The 19,744-nt window shown below is 40.6% G+C and overlaps 1 protein-coding gene across 34 annotated transcripts in view; it reads right to left on the minus strand.

Moving 5' to 3' along the window:
- Window positions 1-19,744, minus strand: part of KIAA1217 (KIAA1217 ortholog) — a 357,281-nt gene that overhangs the window by 38,643 nt on the left and 298,894 nt on the right. For 27 of the 34 annotated variants that reach the window (XR_005256064.1, XM_038129611.1, XM_038129612.1 and 24 more), the window contains 3 exons: window positions 10,215-11,047; window positions 2,116-2,220; window positions 1,647-1,696 (listed from right to left, as the gene is read on the minus strand). Coding sequence is in view for 33 of the 34 variants with exons in the window: in XM_038129611.1 (XP_037985539.1) it covers window positions 1,647-1,696; window positions 2,116-2,220; window positions 10,215-11,047 (988 nt within the window). In the remaining variant the exon portion in view is untranslated. Of the gene's footprint in view, window positions 1-1,646; window positions 1,697-2,115; window positions 2,221-10,214; window positions 11,048-17,694; window positions 18,484-19,744 lie in introns of those variants that run through there. The other 7 variants (XM_038129605.1, XM_038129613.1, XM_038129632.1 and 4 more) reach the window with 2 other exon arrangements.

The following is a 19,744-nucleotide window of genomic DNA, read 5'->3' on the forward strand; positions in this document are numbered from 1 at the left end:
TCACATGAGAAGCTAGTGAGTGAGGAGTATTTGGGAACAACAGTGCCAGGAAATGGCTGCTGGTCAGATGAACCACACTATTCTGGTGGGCTGGGCATGACTTCCCAGGGAATCTCTGCTTTTGCTTTATGGAAGGTTGCTTTCCCAATGAATACTGTTCCATTTCTCATTTAAGTGAGTGCACATTTACACATGCACACACAAACCACTACATATTTCAGGTTTAAAGGCACCTCTGGAGGCCTAAAATCCCACTCAAAGCAGCGCCCACTCGGATCAGGTCCTCCAACTGAGTGCCCCTTGCCAAGTACTTGTCTGAACTGGTACCACCACAGGGAAAGCAGAGAGGCTGCTGTTTGCAATGCACTACAAAGAGGAACACAAGGCACTCTATGTGCTGGTTGTGAGGGTTTCCTAAGTGCTTTATATGAGGTGAGGCCTGTGCAAGTGGGAAATGCCATAAATTCTCAGTCTGTAATGACACTGCAATAGGGAAAAATCTGAAGACCATTTTGCAGCTGTTTTGAATAATGACAGACTTTTCACTATATTGTCTGAAACTGAAAAATCACAACTTATTTCTTCAAAGCTTTAAGTAATCCTCTCCCCATCCAGGAAGGGAAGAGTTGGAACAGCACCAGAGAGTGGCTTGGGAGCAAAGCTTCAGTACCAGGACTTCAGCTCTTTCTCTCTTCCATGTAGTTGATAGTTTCCAGGTCTAGTTTGGTTTCTGTCAATTAGGAGGACACAGTGCAATTCCAGACAAACAGGAATCCTGAACGTGAGCTAACAGCTCCAACAGAAAGGCTAGTTAGGAGCATAATAGGTTTGCTAATGAATGTGTGTGGTTTACTACCTGCCGGGCACAGACCTCCCTGTGGGAGCAGCACTACCAGGAAGCCGGGAACTGCCTCTATTTGCATTCAGCGCATGACAAAGGTGAAGAGGAGGCATATAAGCACACGAATACCCCGCGGACTTCTCCAGCAGCAGCCCCTACACAAAGAGCTTCAACCACATGGAAATCTTCTTTGTCAACAGTTTTAACTCAATCTTTTACACACTTAACAGCTCTCCAGGAGGGATGCTAAAACAAGACCGGCTCTTACTGGCTTCGTTATTGGTGCTTGCTCAGAAAGGTTTAGATGCACACTAATAATTAGGAACAGATCAATGTGGTTTAATTAGGGAAAGTGCAGTCTTGCTGACTGCTAAGTTTCTTGGTGTCATTACATCAGTAGTATTCTAGTGACAGACAGACCTTAGAAAAAGTTCAGGGGACAAGAAAAGGAATTAAATATTTAGTCTTCTATAGCAATCTGGACACATCTCGGGTTAATGACAGATATACATACATCCTATAGACAGGATGAGTCACTGGAAAATTCACCAGATGCAGAGGCTTTGCATCTCATTTAAACCATTCAGCACAGGTGGGAAATTCATTCCAAATACCATCTCAATCTGTCAGAAATTCCTCTCCTAAAGATGTGATCGACTCCCATGTCCTGCACTTAAACTTCAGTTCTGACAGTATAGCCATGGAAATTTAAGTAAATTTGACATTTCCATAAGCTGAGATGTTTGTAATGTTAGAATTATTCATATACCTGAATAAGTTGTAAATTAAAAGTGAATTATCTTACCTGCAGTTTCGGCGCTACTCTTGCTGGACATAGTTTTCATCATCTTCTCACTAAATAATAACAAGAAAAATTGTAATTTTAGTTTACTAACTATTAAGACTGTAGTGAAGTTTATATTGAACAAATTTAATGGCCTTAAAACATATTTTTAAAATTTAAATCACCAGTAATTTGTCAGTCATCAGTAATTTTTTTAAATCACCTTCTAGTAGAAGTTAAACAATGAATGGAGTATAAGCAGTAGAGAGCACAGAGATGTAGCTACATTAATTCTTTTTATCACAAAGAAGAGCAATGCAGTTAATATCCATCTATCATTTGGCATATTCTTCCTCTCTGCCTAGCATTCTCATGGAGATGATAAAGAAACTTTAAAATGATTGAGCATTCAGGATTTTTTTACTATTACATTCAAATATATTTTTGTTGATTGATTACTAAAATCATTACAGATGAATTCTGTTTTTACCTAGAAGAATCTTTGCTATTACTTGTATTTGGCCCTTTAAAAAGCGCAGACTGAACAAGACCAGTTAAACTGGCAATCTGTTTCTCCATGGCTTGTATCCTCTCTCTGTAAGACAAGAGAACCGTTTGTTAAAGCCAGATATATTTGCTTTCAGACTTGTTTTTCTAGGTGAATGATTACCACAGGATTGGAAAGACACTACAGAGTTTGTGCAAAGGCCCTTGGGTACAGTTTGCATATACCTTATTGCAGCAGCTTACCACATCTTGGTTTGGACAGCTTTTGCATCGTAACAGACAATTAAAAAAAAATTCCTTAGTTAAAAAGAACAAACAAACAAACACGTAATAAACTTCTAACAACTTCACAAGACAGACACCTAAAATAATTTGTTAATGCCACTTGGAACTAGTGAAAAGTCTTTTTCAGAATTACACGCATTTTCTCTTTTACCTACACTGGGCCAATCATTTTGTCTGTACTTAAGGTTTCAGGATTAAAGACTTTACACTTCTTCTTGTTACTATTTTTACTTTCCCCAGACCCAGAATTTTTGTCTGGGAAGCATTTAATCTGGCCAAGCTGATGACTTTCCAGTCCAAATCCTTTCCACCTGACATCACAACTGTCTGCTTTGAAAAGGACAGAAATGTGACAGAGAGGCACAGGACACCAAATGCAGACTGTACAGCAATGTTAAAATAAAACAGATTTTCTTTTGTGCACGTATTCCGAGAAATTCCCAAAAGGCAGAAAAAGAGATGTAGAGTTACAACAAGTATAATCAATGTTTTCCATAGGAACCAAAGGTCACTAAATAAGAACAATAACTTTTTTTTTTGGATGCGAAGGCCAACATTTGTGTGTTTATCTGTTTGTATAAATCCATATATTAGTCAGGTACCAGGGGACTTCCTTAGTCGGCTCCAAACCAGCCTTTTGCTCACACAGGTGCCCACTTATACATGCCAGTATGTCAATGACACACCACAACACAGACACACAACAGTATGGGACCTTCTGAAAAGGCATCCTTCTATTACAGCAGTTAAGTGTGTGGGGAGACTTGCAGGAGGAAATTCTAACAGCAGGCTGTGGTTTTGGATGATGACTGGGAAGAAAACTTCTCAAAAAGCAAGTGGTTAAGACCAGCAGCAGGGACTGATGAGAGAAGATGGGACACACAAACTCAGACACAGACTCAGCATGCTGCATGGCCCATCAATCACCACAGCAGCATTCTGCGCACACGGCAGCAGCCAAACTCTGGCCACCCCAGCTGCAGTTGCAGTTTGGTGGCCAAAGCAATAGCATCAATCAATAAGAGTCATACAAACTCAAATGTAGGTACCAATAACAGCCAAAAGCAAGCTGACATGATAAAAAGCAAGTAACCAGCCCTGCTTGCAGCCAGACAGATTGTCCAGACTAATTATTTCATTCACATTCAGGGAATGAATGAGGTTTCCTGGGATAGCACACAGATACCATAGCCAGGAGAGACTCAGAGACACCCAGAGGTTGAGAAAACAGGGCAGCAAAACAAGCAATGAGATGCTAAGAGACACAAGCAGGGAGGAAGAGAGTGCTCAGTCAGTCCCCAGCCAGCAGACGTGTTCTTACTGCAATTTAATGCAGTGCACGCATCTTACTTTTCTGTCTTCATGTTGAAAGGTACTTTGAAGGGTGATGAGAAGACTAGTGAATCTGACTTAGTTCAATTCAAACCAAGAAATACATTACGGAATTTCCAGTATTACAAGTTTTAAAATAAGAAACTGGTGCAGGCTACAGTAACCTTTGGAACAAAAACAAGTACTAAAACCCAGGGATAAATATACTCTAACAAACTTCAATGCAGCATTTTTGACACTTAATAATGAAAACTTTTTTTTTTCCCCAGATAATCATCACAAAACCTTCCTGGAACTAAGCTCAACTGGAAGTCTATCTGTTTTACCAATCCATAAATATGATGGTTTTTTTCATCCCACATTAGATAATCTGGAAACAATTTTCTGCTTCAAAAGATATTATGGCAACACAAAGCTGATCTTGTCCTTTGCCATGAAATCTAGGAAAGTATGTTGTTAAGAGGGAGAGGGATGTTCCAAGATAGGAGATGATGAAAAATGAATGAAATACTGGAATCAATTGCACAGAACACATTATTTTTCAAATGGTAAAAGCATTAAGAATGTGAAGAATCTACATGTGCTCTGGAATTACTCTGTTAGAAACCAGGCAGATTTTTCCTGTAATAATTCCACTGTAACACCCAGACTTGTTATGGCCATTAGCATCAAACATTTCAAAAACAGGTGTCTGAAAGGTGCTTTTTAGGCATTAAATAAAACAACCTGATCTTTGGAGGTGGTTGGACTGAAGGTGGTGGGAGGCAGCTCGCTCCAACATGGGCAGGGAAGGATGCAGATGGCCTGGTGGTGGGGCTGATGTGCCTGGGCTAATGTGGCTGGAGGGCTGGTGGCCCAGTTCTGTCACCACAAAGCCCTAGAGGAGCAGGATCTGCAGTGGACCCCTTTGCCTCCAACTTCCTTATGAAGGACTGGAGCAGACTCTGCTCCAGGAGGGAGAAAAAAATGTTTTCTTCAGGCTGTGCAAGGCCAGGTATCAGGGATTCCAGCATTGCCATGACAAAAATTGTGATTTTTGGTTCTTGGCATTGTGTTTTCTATCCCTCTCTGTGCTCACTGCTGTGGCGAGGGGAGGTGGGACCAGCCTGTCCCAGCAGCTCTGCATGCACAGGGCAGGCCAGAGTCCCACGGATGGGGCAGACAGGGTTCCCAGGCATGGTTCACGCTCCAGTGACACAAGGCAGGCCGGATGTGGAGCACTAGGACAGGGGGCAGACAGAGAACGAAGTGGTGCCTCTGCTTGCTGCCACCAGAAGGGTGGTAGCCCAAGAAGAGCCAACCCGTCTCTGCTCCCAGATTAATTTCCCAGATAAAGCTGCATCTCTCCACCACCCAGGAAGAGCAGGGAGGGTCCCTTTTACAGCAGTTGGGAAAGAAATGGCTATTTTATCAGCCTGAGCACAGAAAGGCATTGTTTCACATTGTTTTCCTGTGAATGCTGGGAGAGTCAGAGGTGGCAGCACAGTGGGGGAGGAAAGGAGAGGACAAGGTCAGAAGCGACGCCCAGCAGAACTCTGTCAGACTTGGCTTTGGCTTCTCACAGACCCTGGACAGGCCACTTGCCAGCTCTCTTCTCCCCAGCAGCCTGACCCACAGCTCTGGCTCTAGGTATGTCCAGGAAATGGGGCGCTGCCTTAGCATCTCACTCCCCAACTTCAGCAGAACCAAAGCAAGCCCTTGCTTCTCTGGGGACCGTGCACTGGTATGTCAGATTTCAGATTTCTTCCTTACAGCTTCACTGGTCTTTCATGTTACTCCTTCTATTGCAGTTGACTGGAAGTAATTCCAGGAAGGGGTACAGCATATAGCTGAATTGGTATCCACTTGTCACAGCAATGCTATTTAAGCGTGATATACTACTTGCATGTTACTTCCCTTTCCTGGGGACATCTTTAATATTCACATCACTGAGAAGATACTTTGTACATACACAGACTAAAACTGGTCTGTGTAACTGTTCATTCACAGTCCTGTCCAATCCCAGGCAGTGCAGCACATCACCCACAACAGATGTACTCAAACACCAAACCTGCACCATGAACTACCTGGCACCCTCTTCCTGGAGAAAAAATTTTCTGTGACTTCTTATTTTATATTTAAGCTCCAAGTGAAGCAATGAAAAGGGGGTCAGAGACAGAGAAATACACATTTATTTCTATATTACTCTATGATAGAAACATTTCACTACAATTTTTTTTTAACCTCACTGGGAAAAGAAAGGAAACAGGAGTAGGCTGTTTTTCCCAGTGACTTTCACAGAATCAAGTGAAGGTCTTAGACTTTATTGCAAATTCCCCCAAAACAGATGAGTGGGTTTCTTGGAAGGGTGGGAACCAAAGATCAGCAGAATTCTTCTGTATTCTGATTTCTTCCTACTGAAGGATTCACACAGGTGAATATGTCAGTCCTCTAAGTAGAAGATTTAACTCAAACCTTTTACATCTGGAAGCTAAAGGGGAAAGGAAGCTCTGAAGCACACCAGCTATTACACTATTGACAACTCTTATCCCAGAGCCTGCATCTCATCTTCCTACAAACAGTTCCTCTAACATAAGGAAGACAAAATACAGTTTACCTTTCCTCCATCCTATATTGGTTATTTGACTTTTTTTCTCCTTGGTTATTCAACACCTTTCACAGAGGAATACGCAGTTCTAGCCCTGTGAAAAGTGTCTGAGATAGTGTATTTGTAAAGCCCCCCCTTATGAAATGCTCAGTGCATTGCTGATGGAGTCTCTCACTGTTCATGGCTTTACAAAGTGAGGTCATTTTTCCTAATGCATAGGGAGTCCATCTGTACTTCAACATATCAAACAATAAAGTGGTTTTGTGGGGAGGAACAATATCCAATAATCTACACATGGCCATTACACTTTAGTCTTGAACTGCAAGCCATAAACCCATAATGTGATCACATTTTTTGCTCAATCCAACTGTCATCTTTTATACCTAGTATGGCATAAAAAGAAGACGACAAAAGTTGTGTTCAGGCAGAAGAGAACCATAGTACACCCCAAAAATGCTTTTAGAGGAAAAGTATTCTATAGAGTTATCTTGCTATTTCAGAGTACAAGCATTTATTATATATATTTTCAGCACTATCAAATAATCTAGAATTTTGCAACATGTGTTATAAATGCAAAGATTTTAAGTTAAACAGCATTTAATTTAATGCACTTTTGGATAAACAGCTTCTTTTCCAATTTATCAACATTTAAACATCTGCTTTGACTGTAGTAACTTCCAGAAATGTCCCACAAGCTACATAAACGAGCCATCCAAAAATATGACAGCAAATCTCTGTTTAAACAACTCATGCACACAAAAATGTACTCATTCTTCCAGTAGACCTCAGATTTAAGAGTTGATGACCCTTTGAAGGTGAACTGCTGTAACCTGTTATAACTTCTAATATTTTTCTGCACATGAATACTAACATCTTTTATTTCTTTAAATCTCCATGAATTTGTTTCTTCTCACTGTTGTAAAAGAGCTTTATAAGGGACTCTTCTGGTAAATGAATTAACTGTGAGAATTTAGTCAATCCTTTATACCACCGAAGTAGTTATCTTGGAAATAGCCAAGGCAAAACAGTTACAAGAAAGCATTACATGAAGCAATTAAATCCCTCTCAACTCTGCCTTAAATAACAGGCTTGATGAAACTGGCTTCAGCAGTATCGAATTAAAATGGGAAACTCCAGTAGAAGAGCTCAGAAATACCAGTTTTCATCTCTTGTAGATCCAAATCTGCCGCAGTTAATATTCCAAAGGTAATGGAACCATTTTCTTCAACAAAACCAGGATACAGCCAATGAGAGGTCTTATCTGTTTTAAGTACCCAACATATTCTGATAAAGTACAGAGATATCCCAGTTCAGCCTTGGACTGCAAAACTGAAGGAGAATTGAGATGGGAAGAGAGATTCACTTTTACTTCTGACATCGTCACTAACCCTTTCAATCTTTCCCCTGATTTATACTTAAACTTGCACTGTCCTGAGGTTGCGACAGTGCTACTTTGAGATTTCCATTAAGTCATGACACAGGAGATGTTTTCTTGGCTCTCAGCACACTCCACTAGGGATTAAACCAACAACAGTGCTGAGATGATGGGTTTGGTGCCTGCAGGGTCCTCAACCTGCTCCTGAATGAGTCAGGATGGGGAGGGAGTCTCTTGTGCCACAATGCAGAAATGAAAAGGACCTCTCTCCTCAGTAGCTCCAAGGCTAAGAGCTTCTCTGTCTGTCCACAGCTGACACCTCTGCAGGCAGGCTGACTGAACACACTGCCATGTGCTTGCTGTGGCCTGGCTCTCAGGCACTTGGCATCAGCAAGTGGATAACATACACAACAGAGCAGCCTAAACTTCATTTTACCATGCCTGGAAGAGAATGAATTCAGCCCTATCTCTACCCAAAAAATACTCTTTCTCACAGAAGCAAGCCCATACTGTTTATGGGTGTAAACTCTAAGTCCTGCACAACAAGGTAGGGGATACCATTCTGCCATCATGTACATCACCCTTCAGGTATGCATAACAACCTTGTCACAACTCAATCCCTGATGAAGCCGGAAAAGAGCACCTCAACATGGATAACCCCTTGTTTAGCTTAGTATGGTTGAAACAGTGTTTGCTTTCAAAGTTCATGAAATTATTATAAAGCTAAATTAAAGCTTAGATCATTTTGTGTTTGTAGAACGTAAACCCAATTCTTAATACTGCATGCAATTTGCATGAATTCCTTTTGATATTCACAATTATTTTTAGAAAGTCACACTTCCCCAAGGTTAAAAAAAGCCACAACCCATAAAGACAGCTTTCAAAATTATTCTTTCAGAGCCATGTGACTAATATACACCATGCTGAATTTTAAGGTAATGTATTTATTTGGAAGTGCAATTATGCAAATACTGTTTTCTTCATTGTTAATATATTCTGGGACCAGGATTAAAACACCTGGTGCAAAACTCCCTTTCAAGGAGCTGCAGAACTGTGTAGTTTCTCTTTATCCATTCACAAACACCCTTGTACATATCTGTGCAGCTGAGTGAACAACTGAGATGCCCAGAAGACAGAAAACTGTACAAACACAAAAGTTTTTGGTGTCATTCCTTATTTTCAATTCCTATAATGAACTTTGTAAAATTCTGAATCTGTAAATGGATTAAAATTGGCAAATTTCATTCAAATAATTTCCTAGGTGTAATAATGGTGGCTTGAAATGAAATTTCAGATATCTGAAACTTTCTCTTGGAAACAGATATGTAAAACTCCAATTTCACTGACTTTAGATTGTAATATGCCCTATCTCATACTCTTATGTCATAACTACCAAGCTATAAGCCTGTAATTTTTGTGGGTGGCTGTTTTTCTTTATATTCTTCCATTTTTTCCCCACCAGTGGACCTCATGACCCACTTTTTTTTCTGGCCAAGTATAGTAAGTGGCACCTAATTATTGAGCAAGCTGCTTAGATAGAGGGGAAGCCTAGGGTCTATATGAAGCTCTGTATCTTCCCAGTAGTTAAGGCAATCAGCAGTTACCTTTGGCCTCTGTGAGCTCAGCATTTTCCAGCTATTCATCTTCACTTCCCTAAAGAGCTCTATAAAAGTTAACAGCACAAACAATACACTAGAGATTAATGCAGCTCATATAAATACACAGCAACCACCTGGCAGTGTAATGACTTTTCTCTCCCAGGGCAGGGTCTAAGGCAGGAGAAGCCTTCACAGACCTTTGTATAAATTTGGTCCTTAAAAAGACAGGAGAAATCATTGTCGTCATTGCCATCACACTAAAGTTAACAACAGTCAGGTCACCAACTACTTGTGATGCTGGAAAAATTATTTGGAACAGTATTCACATTTTGATTTCTTCCCTGAGACAGACTTGCTTTTCTCAGCAGTTTCCCCTCAAGGAAGATGATTGTAAACAACTGTCCTATTTTTATGCAAATTCATGTTTTACAGGAGATAAGACAGTAATGATAAATTCTTCCCATTTCCTAACACTAGATGAGAAAAACTTCATTCCATAGAGAACCAAAATTGTAATATCAGAGTGTCATTCTTAACGGGGGTGAAATATATTCCCTTATTAGCAGGAACAGAACATCATTTGTTCTTGTAACATGATCTGGCTGTCTGCAAAGAAAAATCCTAGTTAATCATTTTATTTTATTATATTTTTTCCAATGACTGAAATTTACACAAATGAAAATAACTAGGGATTCATCATGGGTTGACAATACTTTCAAATTAATAATGGATGGTGTCACATCTCCCCTAAATTACTAACTACCTTGACAGACACCTAATAAACACTGCAGCCGGGTGCAGCAGCCTCCTACACATTACATTGTCCCCTGAGTCTTAAACGACAAAGGATGCGCAGATTAGGAACGTTTCTCATTTGCATAAATTACGCCCCAGCCCTGCCTTACCTTGTCTCCTTGTCCTTGGGCATCGTGGGTGACCCATAGCCAAAAGCCTGCTTGTCCACGGGAGCGGGCATTGCCTCGGCCACGCCTGGGAGGCCAACAGCACTCCGTGCTTTGGCATCCACAAACACGGGCGCTCCTGGCTCCTTTTTGAAGGACTGGCGGCTGGGGGAAGACCTGTCAGGCTGGATGGTGTGGGCGGGAATGTGAGGGCCATGGTGAGGATGAATATCGATCATTCTCATGTCAGCCACCCTGTGGGGTGAGGCTGGAGGTGTTTTAGAGCCAAGAGTGGGCAAATGGCTCTCCGGGTACTTCCGTGACTTTTGTCTGTACAAGGACTGCTCCAGCATTTCAGGCTGCATGGAAGGGTTGCAGTAAGTGCTCGATGACCTGATGGCACTGCGATGGTAGGTCACAATGTGATCGGGGACATCGAGCGGGTGTCCGGAGTGCGGTGCAGCCACACTCATCCTCCCCTCGTGAAACAAGTAGGGGTCACCGTAGAGGCTTTCATTTCGCATCAGGGTAAGGTTTTTGTTACTCATGTCCTCATCTGGCTTCACGTCCCGTCTCTCCAAAATGGCGCTTGGGCTGGGCGATATCGAGCGCGAGGCTGGCATGCTGGACAGCCGGTCCCTGGGGATGGTGGCATTGCCTGGCACACCCATGGGCCGGCCCCCGCCATAGGGAATCCTGGATGGAGAGGGAGGCATGGAGTGGGGCACGGGGGTGGAGGGTGGAGAGCTGGGCATCGCATGCAGAGGGTGCGTGGCAGATCCAGGGCGGGAACCACTTGGGCCATCTCGTCCCGTATAAGCAATTTCCCTCTGCATCTGGAAAAGAAAAGGAAAAACACCTCAGATACAAAAATCACTGAATGAGCAAAACATGATGTGGGTTATCTACAGAAAATTAGGAAATAAAAACAAACCCTCGAGACAAAATAATTTTACATCTGCATAAATGAAACACTTTGGGACCTCAGTGCCTAACAAAAATAACAACTATGAATAGCAATAAAATGGGCTGTATGTTAAAAGAAATATAAGAGGTTTAAAAATGCTTTTACTTATGCAAATATCATCTCACCCTAATCTGATATTCACAGCTACTGAAGCTGAAATCAGGGGTTGTGGTGCCAGGTGTTTCATGTAGCCAGTGACAGACTTACACAGTTTATTGATCAGACACACAGGCTAGAGTTCACTGATTCCAAAGAAGGATAAAAATGCTGATGCTCTGGCATATACCTGAAGTCCTTAGACAAGAAAAATAAATATTACAACTAATTAGCCATTTTTTTCAGTGCAGGATTTAAGCTTTTGCTAATGACTTGATGTGGTCTTTATTACACAAAGGATACACAAAGCACAGCAGAAAAACACACACATTCATTGACTATAACACAGTCAACTTATATGAAAACAGTCTGACCCTATGTAACATGACATTGCAAAGACAAAAGTGATTCGGAGGGTTTGTGGAGCACATCTCAGAAAGTCATCGAACATTTTACTATAGTTTTGCAAGCAGCAGCAGTAAGGAATGAGCAAGCAAGGAAAAGAAAAGGGAAACTTCCAAAACAAATGTGTTAGTGTTTCGTTATAAGAGGCTTGGCAAAAATCTGCAATGAACACATGTGCTTTTGAGAGTGTAGAACCCCACTGTGCCCAGCCATGGCCTATCTGGATGACTGAATGCTGTCAAGGACAGACGGAGAAATTCTCCCACTAGAAAGCATTGTGTGACTGCTCTGGTGCCCTTGGGGTAAGGTGGATAACTAGGAAAAAAGTCAGCTGAGGACTAACTACATAAGAAAAAAAAATATAATTTCTAAAATTCATGCTGACAATTTCATCTTCCCTCTCCAGCACCTCCAAGGGATTGTAGAAAACTATGTATCATGAAGCCTGACTCCACATTCCTAAAGTTACAGAGCACAAAATAGTGTATATTGCTGACCTGAAGTCTACACAGTTTTTCTCCCTCTCCTTGCTTTGATAGTATGACTGGCTTCATTGTAGTTACAGTGATCCATGGCAGATGAAGCAAGAGATTATTCCTGCCCCACCACAGGTTTTTCCACTGGTAAGGGAATTGCAGTGTCAGTATATAAACAATAACTGTTCTTATCACAGCAGGTTCTGCACTCAGCAATTAGAAATTACATTCCCCAGGGCCAGAGATCAACAGTCTGGAGTATCAGGTATTAGAAAGAAGAAAGGAGATAACCTGATTGTGGCTGTAGCAATAATAAATAAGTGTAACAGAACAAAGGTGTGTACTGGGATGGGTCATAAATGAGCCAGACAAAAATTATGAAGTCAAACAGGAACATGGCATAATTTTTTCATTTGCACAGAGAATAAGTCTAGTCTGGAATTTTAAATAAGATATAATTAAAATATAACTAAACAGTATTAATCACTTTATAAGAGGGAATTCAACATAGTTTTCTATTGGCTTGAAGAACCACTGCAACATACTAAGCTATATTGTGTGTATTGCCTCTGGCCCTGGGCCAGCAGAACAAAATGACTCCTACTCACTTGAGCAGCTTTGGGATTTGTCATCAGGAACAGGCAGATACAGATGCTTTACACCAAGAGAAGAACCCAGAGAAATAAAATCCTCCCAGATTTCTACTGTACAAGCTACACAATGTCCTGTTTAGTTGCTTCACATAAAGCCACAACAAATGGAATAGTATCTGTCAAGGAAACCATAGCCAGTAGGATACGCTGGGTTGCAGTGAAAGGAAATTCCAATGATACATTGCAGAGAGAAGAAAATTTCCATGGGAAGATTTGAAAGCAACAGGTTTAATTTCCCCCAACTTCCGGACTTCATTTTCCTGTATATGCTCATTCATTTCTCGTAAGTCAAAGCAATCTGTCAAAGAAAAATTCCTATTTTCCACCATAACACCATTTAGATTAAATACTTTAAAATGGAAAATAATTTGAATATGGGACTGAGCTATTTCTCAAAATCTTGTGTCTGAGTAGCAGATTGTATGTAGCATTATTTACTTTTGCTTTAAAGTAGCACTTGGAGTACAGAGCCTCAATCAAGGCTCCCTTGGGCTGGGCAGGGCACAAACACCTGGGCACCCAACCCGTTTCTGAGAAGTTCACCTACTATTTTAAGCCAGTACTCAGGCCCTGAGTGGAGTGTACCAAAGGGGAGACTGTTGGAGCCAGAGAGTCAAGGGTGCCCAGGAAAGATTCACCGGGGCATGTGGGGACCTGAGCTGGTCACCAGAAACCAGGCAGCTTTACCCGGTGGATTACAGTGTCTTCTGCCACATGGTTGGTATGTCCTCTCTTTCCACTTTTCTCTCTCCTCTAGACTCTTTGCTAATGCTAAGTTTAAAAATATGAAGGATGGTCTTTTCTTGCTTCTCATCTGTACCTCTTTGGAGTGATAGTCTAGGCACACCAAAGAGGTACAGATGAGAAGAAAGAAAGACCATCCTTCATATTTCTCTTTTCACCATTCTCTCATATATAGCCCACTTTCTATGCAGTTTTTCATCTTCTCTCCTCCACCACAAAACCCCAATGTTGCTCAATAAAATCCATACTCTTCTACATAGGCTCTCTTGAGCCACATGTTCCTGGACTTCACATGACTCAGGGACAGAGAAAGAGGATATTGGGTTTATCTGAGCTTCTAAATACTGGGTGCTGTCCCACACGATTGCTTTGAGGGCAAAAGGAATATTTTTTAGTGCAAGCACAGGATCATGTTCTTTTCAACTGCAGCCATATCATAGGTTTACCTGAGGGTGGGGATTTCTTTAGCACATAGCTCTTCCTTGTTCCTACTGCCTATAGACCTTACATCCTTGAAATGGAAACTTGTCTTATCAATCCTTAGGTTAAAATATGGCAAACAGCTAGCAACCATTTCTGTAAAAAACATTTGAGGGAAAATCACATCACTGAGCATCTTTCCCTTTCTGTAGTAAAAAAGATGTCATCATGTTTAAACACCTGCTGTAGAGGTTTTTGGTCAGTTGAACAAGACAAGTCTAAAAGATACAAATTTTGCTAATTTTTTTTAAACTGAGTCTCTGTCTGCTACAGTGTCAATGTTCTATAAAACCAGTTATGTTCTATATTTCAAAGCCTGTTGGCACGCTGAATAACCTGTTATAGTTTGAAAATGTCTATATGCACAAAGTCAGCGAACCAGTTATCCATCCACCAGGTGGGTAGAAGGAGCCTTGCTCCTGGTGGCTGCACAGAGGACAAGCAGAGCCGGTGTCTCTGCAGCCGGGGCACTCAGAGCCGTGCCTGCACGCACCAGGGCAATGCCAGCCACCAGGGCAATGCCAGCCAGCGCCCGGCACCGAGCCTGCCGCTGACTCACGGGTACCGCACCAACCCCGCTGCTCACCGTGCAGCCGGATACCAGACACACAGCCTGACTCAAGCCTTTATCTGCTACGATCTCAACGTGAAACTCGGGCAAAGGGAAAAGTAGGCCAAGTTTCTGACCTGGCGCCCTTCCCTCTGCTCTCCTAGGCCTCCTCTACATCACCAGAGAACAGAGCAACTGGCTTTGCCCCAAGATGCTCAGACTGCCAAAATATCTACACAGAGCATGTTCCCAAGATTAAGGTTATCCGTGCACCCTCTTGGAGACACTGGGGAATTCCCAACAGACTCCATTAATCACCTCTCAGCCATGTGAAGCTATTATTTTTATTACTCTCCCTTTGACACCCTGCACTTCCCTGAGGAAAGTGCTCCTATGGCACTGCAAGCTGGCTCACCCAACAGTAAACACAGGACAGCTGCAAACAATTTTATTGAGACCTTGCAGTCTGTGATGAAAAAGCTACAGAAATACTAAGTACTGATACAGTACTGATAAATGAAACTGTAAAGAGATGTTTTATGAAAATTGCTCAACAGAAAAAAAAAACTCTAAAAGTAAGGCAATCCTTTACTTTTCTACTTGAGGAAAGACTTAATTAAAGAACCCTCAATCCAACACCAGTAGAATCAATTCATTTCTTCTCTCTTCATAAAAATAAATTGACAACTTCACTATACTAGTTGTCCAAACCCCTCAGCTTCACCATTAGTTGCACTATATGGTAACACATCTGTCATGACGGATCTTTCATTCCAGTTGGATTTGGAGAGCTGAAAGCACAACTCCACTTTTGAAAATTTTTTTTTCAAATTTTTTAATATTTGAAAATATTTTCAATATTTCTAAAATAAGATAATTTACAATAAGAAAAATACACTTGAAAACTGCAGAATTGGTAAATAGTTAAATGAGAATTTAAAGTATCTGTACCAAAACTATCTGTCTGAAGCCAAATCAGAAATCACTGAGAGGCTGTCACACTTGTCTCTTCTTGCTTTCTCACAGAATGCCTTCTAGCACCTATAAATTTCCCCATTCTATTGGGTCATTACAGAAAAAAAAAATCATGCTGGTTGCAGTTGTGGGTTCCTTCCTCTGCCCAATGTCATATTTGAAAACTTCAAACACATTAGCATAAATTTTAGCTGTTTCTGATCAGAAACTTTTCAATGCTATGTACTTTCAGCAGACCACTCTAATCCCAGAGAGCTGAAACATTTCATAAAAGCATCAGTAAAGACAAAAGTTTGAAAAAAACCACCCAGTAGATTTTGGTCAACAGTGATATTATTTCTTACCAGACATCCTTGAGGTGCTCTAGAGCTTTGGCTTTCCAGATTAGACCTGGGTCAACTTGGTTGGAGTCTGATCTGGGGTAGGCTCCCCAACTCTTCCATGTTCTCTTCAGCAGGGTGGGTGCTTGGTTTTTGGGGTTACCAAGCAGTGAGACATGCTGGGGTTTTTCAATGACCATCACTCCTTGGCAATGCTTCCAGACTAGAAGTTTACTTGGCAATGTTGGCTAAGAATGGACCCTCTGATGCCCAAAAAAATTATTTCAGACCATGAAACCACTGACCTTGCCTATGTTGGAACCTGGCCTCAGTTGAATCCAGCCCCACAATACAAGGTTCCAGGAACTGCCAGGGTTCACAATTGTTTTTCATTATGGGAACCACACGCTGGTAAAATAAAACTGATTTCAAACATTCAAACTTCCAATGAATGGGGAAGTCCAAGACCCAGCTAGCTGTTCTTAACATGTTTTATATATTTCTATTATTTTTCCTGGCTAATTTTCCAGAAAAGGAGTTGCAGAGCTCCCTACGAAATCTCAACAATTATAATTCCCAGTATTAGCATGTACCTAGGTTTCAGTTCTTTCAGTCCTTTTGTATAGCTTTGGTACATGCCCAGCTGTAAAAATGTCTGTATTATGGTGAAAGGAGAATTGAGATAAAAAACCAGAACATCTATGAAACAGGAACTTTCTAGGGTCTGATTACATATATGGTGGATGTGTCAAGAAAATAATTGGGTCTTTCTTCTTCGATTTATGCTCTTAATTCTATGTTTTTTTCTTTCCCTTGATGAACAGCAACACAATCAGTCAATATAAGATGTTTCTTAGGATGAGTCTGTGATGACTAGTGATGGTGAAATCATCCAGTCCTCTAGTTTCTATGTTCATAGATTACTTTTTATTTTGGCCAGGCTCAGCTAGCTAGAAGTTGACATGAACAAAAGAGGAGAAGCAGAAGGTAATGCTTACTATCTTAGAAGGTGGAATTTCAAGGACATTTTAGAGGAAAGGAGGCATTCTGCCTGAAACATAGTTAGATGCTGTCACCATACTACCCAATATCACTCTGACATCCAGTCCCCATATCTTTCTCCCAGTTGTGCACAGAGGTTATGGCAAAAGCAGTATTTGATACTCAAAAGCAGAATTTCTAGGATACCATACTGTGGTTACCAATACATTGACTTGAAGCTCAGACACACCATCATTTCCCTTGCCATAGCACAGAGCATCAAACACATTCTTAACATTATTTTCCCTTATTTTATTCATAAATGTTTAATACACACTTGTGTATGAATCCAGTCCCTACAGTGATCCAAATGTTTTACCTCAAGGTATTTTACATGTCTCACTATGTCCTTTTATATCCCTGACTACATATAAGCTTAATTCATACCATACTCTAAAGCTCCCATGGGGAAAACAAAGAATACCTAGTTCACTTTTTACTGAATGTAAAACAGATCCATAAAATTCTAAGCCAACCACAAAACAAATGTAATGGTAATATCAAAAATAATGTTTGATTACTTCACCTTGCCTGTAAGTCAATATGAATGCTGAAGATGGATCATGCAAACAAACAGAGGAGAGTTTGCAGACCAAATCCTACACAGCCTACTCTTTTGGACATAACTTCAGCTATCCGGATGCTATCCTGAGTATTTGTTTTCACAATTTAAAATACTACCACTCTTACTATACTCTCAGACAACAGTGTTGCCTACGGACCAATAAAACAATTTTTGATAAGATCTTTGCTTCGAAGTAATTAAAGTCACTTACTGTTTCTTAAGGAAATCCCTCGAATGGCTACAGCAGTGAGATGAACATTTGGTTCTACTTCTTCTATAAAGCACTTTTTGTTTTCAGTCTTGAATATCAATCCTTGGTCTACAGTATAAAATTTTGTATATCCATGTCTTCTGCAAAAAGGTTTTGAAACAGGAAAAATGTTCCTTTGTCCCTCTGCTCACACCAGGCCATCTTGCTTTATCCGGTCATCTAAGTAATGCTCTTTCAATAGACTGAATTACTTTTCCACGTGACAAGCCTGCAGTTTCTCCTCCCCTTCAAAATTAGTCACTAAATAACCTCCTTGGCATGTCACCCAGTCACAAACTGTGCAACACTATGTGATTCAGTCGCTCAATCAGTTTTTAATGTGTGCCTATAAGATGCATACAAAGAAACTAACATACTGGAGTGAACCACAAAAGAGACTCACAGAGGGGAAAGCCATAAATAAAATAGTGAGTAACCTCTGTTTCAGTAACACAGTGCATTTCAAAGGCAACACTATGAGACCTATATATATTCATTCCCCAACAGGTGAAGACCTCCAACTATTTAGCAAACACAGTGGACAGAATTCTAGAAAAAAAAAAATTCAGCAAAATAAACCTTAGAAGCTTTTCACCTCCTCAGATTGGTAGTGCCACTGTAGAAGGAAGCACAAGCTCCTCCCATGGAGGAGCTGTCTACTCATTAACCAGGCACCTGAGCCACCTGGCTAACCTGAACTTCGGGGTCCCCATAAATCAATCCCATAGTTATCTCTGCAGCACACCACAATAAGCCATTATGTTTGGTTTGATTTGTTTCGTGGGTTTTGTGGTTTTTTTGTCTTTTGTTTTTTTTGTTTTTTTTTTTTTTTTAAGAGGAAACAATAGAAAAGGTAAATACATTTTCAAAAATTAGAACAGAAAGGATGCTTCACTCCCTTCTATCCCCTCACACAAAAATATCATAGAATATGGAAATTGTCTCCTTAAAATGACAGCATTTATAGCCCAAAAGAGATGACACATAACATAAGGGAAAATCTCATGACACAAACCCTTCCCAGTCCTGCAGTTCTCTTCTGCTCTGGGGAGTTGGCTCTTTTGCTCTTAGTTTGGATTTTTGTCTGATTTTGCTTTTGTGCAAGTAAAAAATTGCTTGTATCATCATAGGTGGCATTCAAAGGAATAAAAATAAAATTTAAGCATTTGATCATGAGCTAATACTGCTGTACAGAATCAGCCCTAATGGGACATTACAGGAGCACCATTTCTGTTTCACATACTGCTCTCAGTCTCAGCCACTAGTGAAGGATGCATCACTCATTTCTGCTATGAAAAGGCAATTTGACACTAAGCATTTAAGAAACAGGAGAAAGATCAGAGCAGAGCTGGTAGCCAAAACTAAAAATCCAGGTGTTCTAACCCTTACTACCCCCAGCCCAGCATCAGAGAAGTCTTCCAGTTTTCTAGACAGCTGCTGTGAATTCTGATTTGTAACGTATGCCATAAATTTGTATACCATTATTGATCTTGACTAGAACTTTACAAAATTTCTATGCAGTGCAATATAAACAGTTTTTTCAGAAATTAAAAAAAATATTTTGTCTTAAATGCCCACTTTTCAGTTTCTGTGTAAAATATTTTAAAACATTATTTTTATTAAATATTTGCACTAGCAGTATGATAAAGTATTATTATGGCACAGAAACAATGCTAAACTTATTTCTTTTATTTCAGATTTAATCAGTCAAGCCTTGTTTCTTGTAGTATAGGGGTAAAGCAGTATTTACCATTCAAGCATCTGGTTTATATTTGGCAGGTTTAACTAACCAGTCAAGCATCCCCCTTTAATGAATGGACATATATACTTGACCTAGTTAAAAAGCTGCTTAGGTTGGCAGACCAACCAGACTCAGAAACATCAAGAGTAAAAAACCCAAGCAAATTATCCTAGAACACTTTATTGCCACATGTGCTTTTCAGCATTTGCAGAGAATATTCTTCTATCCATGTTCTTTCTTACGGGCTTCTCTCTCTGAAGTGAGAAATCA

The sequence above is a fragment of the Motacilla alba genome, chromosome 2 (assembly GCF_015832195.1).
Source record: "Motacilla alba alba isolate MOTALB_02 chromosome 2, Motacilla_alba_V1.0_pri, whole genome shotgun sequence".
NCBI classification, from domain to species: Eukaryota; Metazoa; Chordata; class Aves; order Passeriformes; family Motacillidae; genus Motacilla; species Motacilla alba.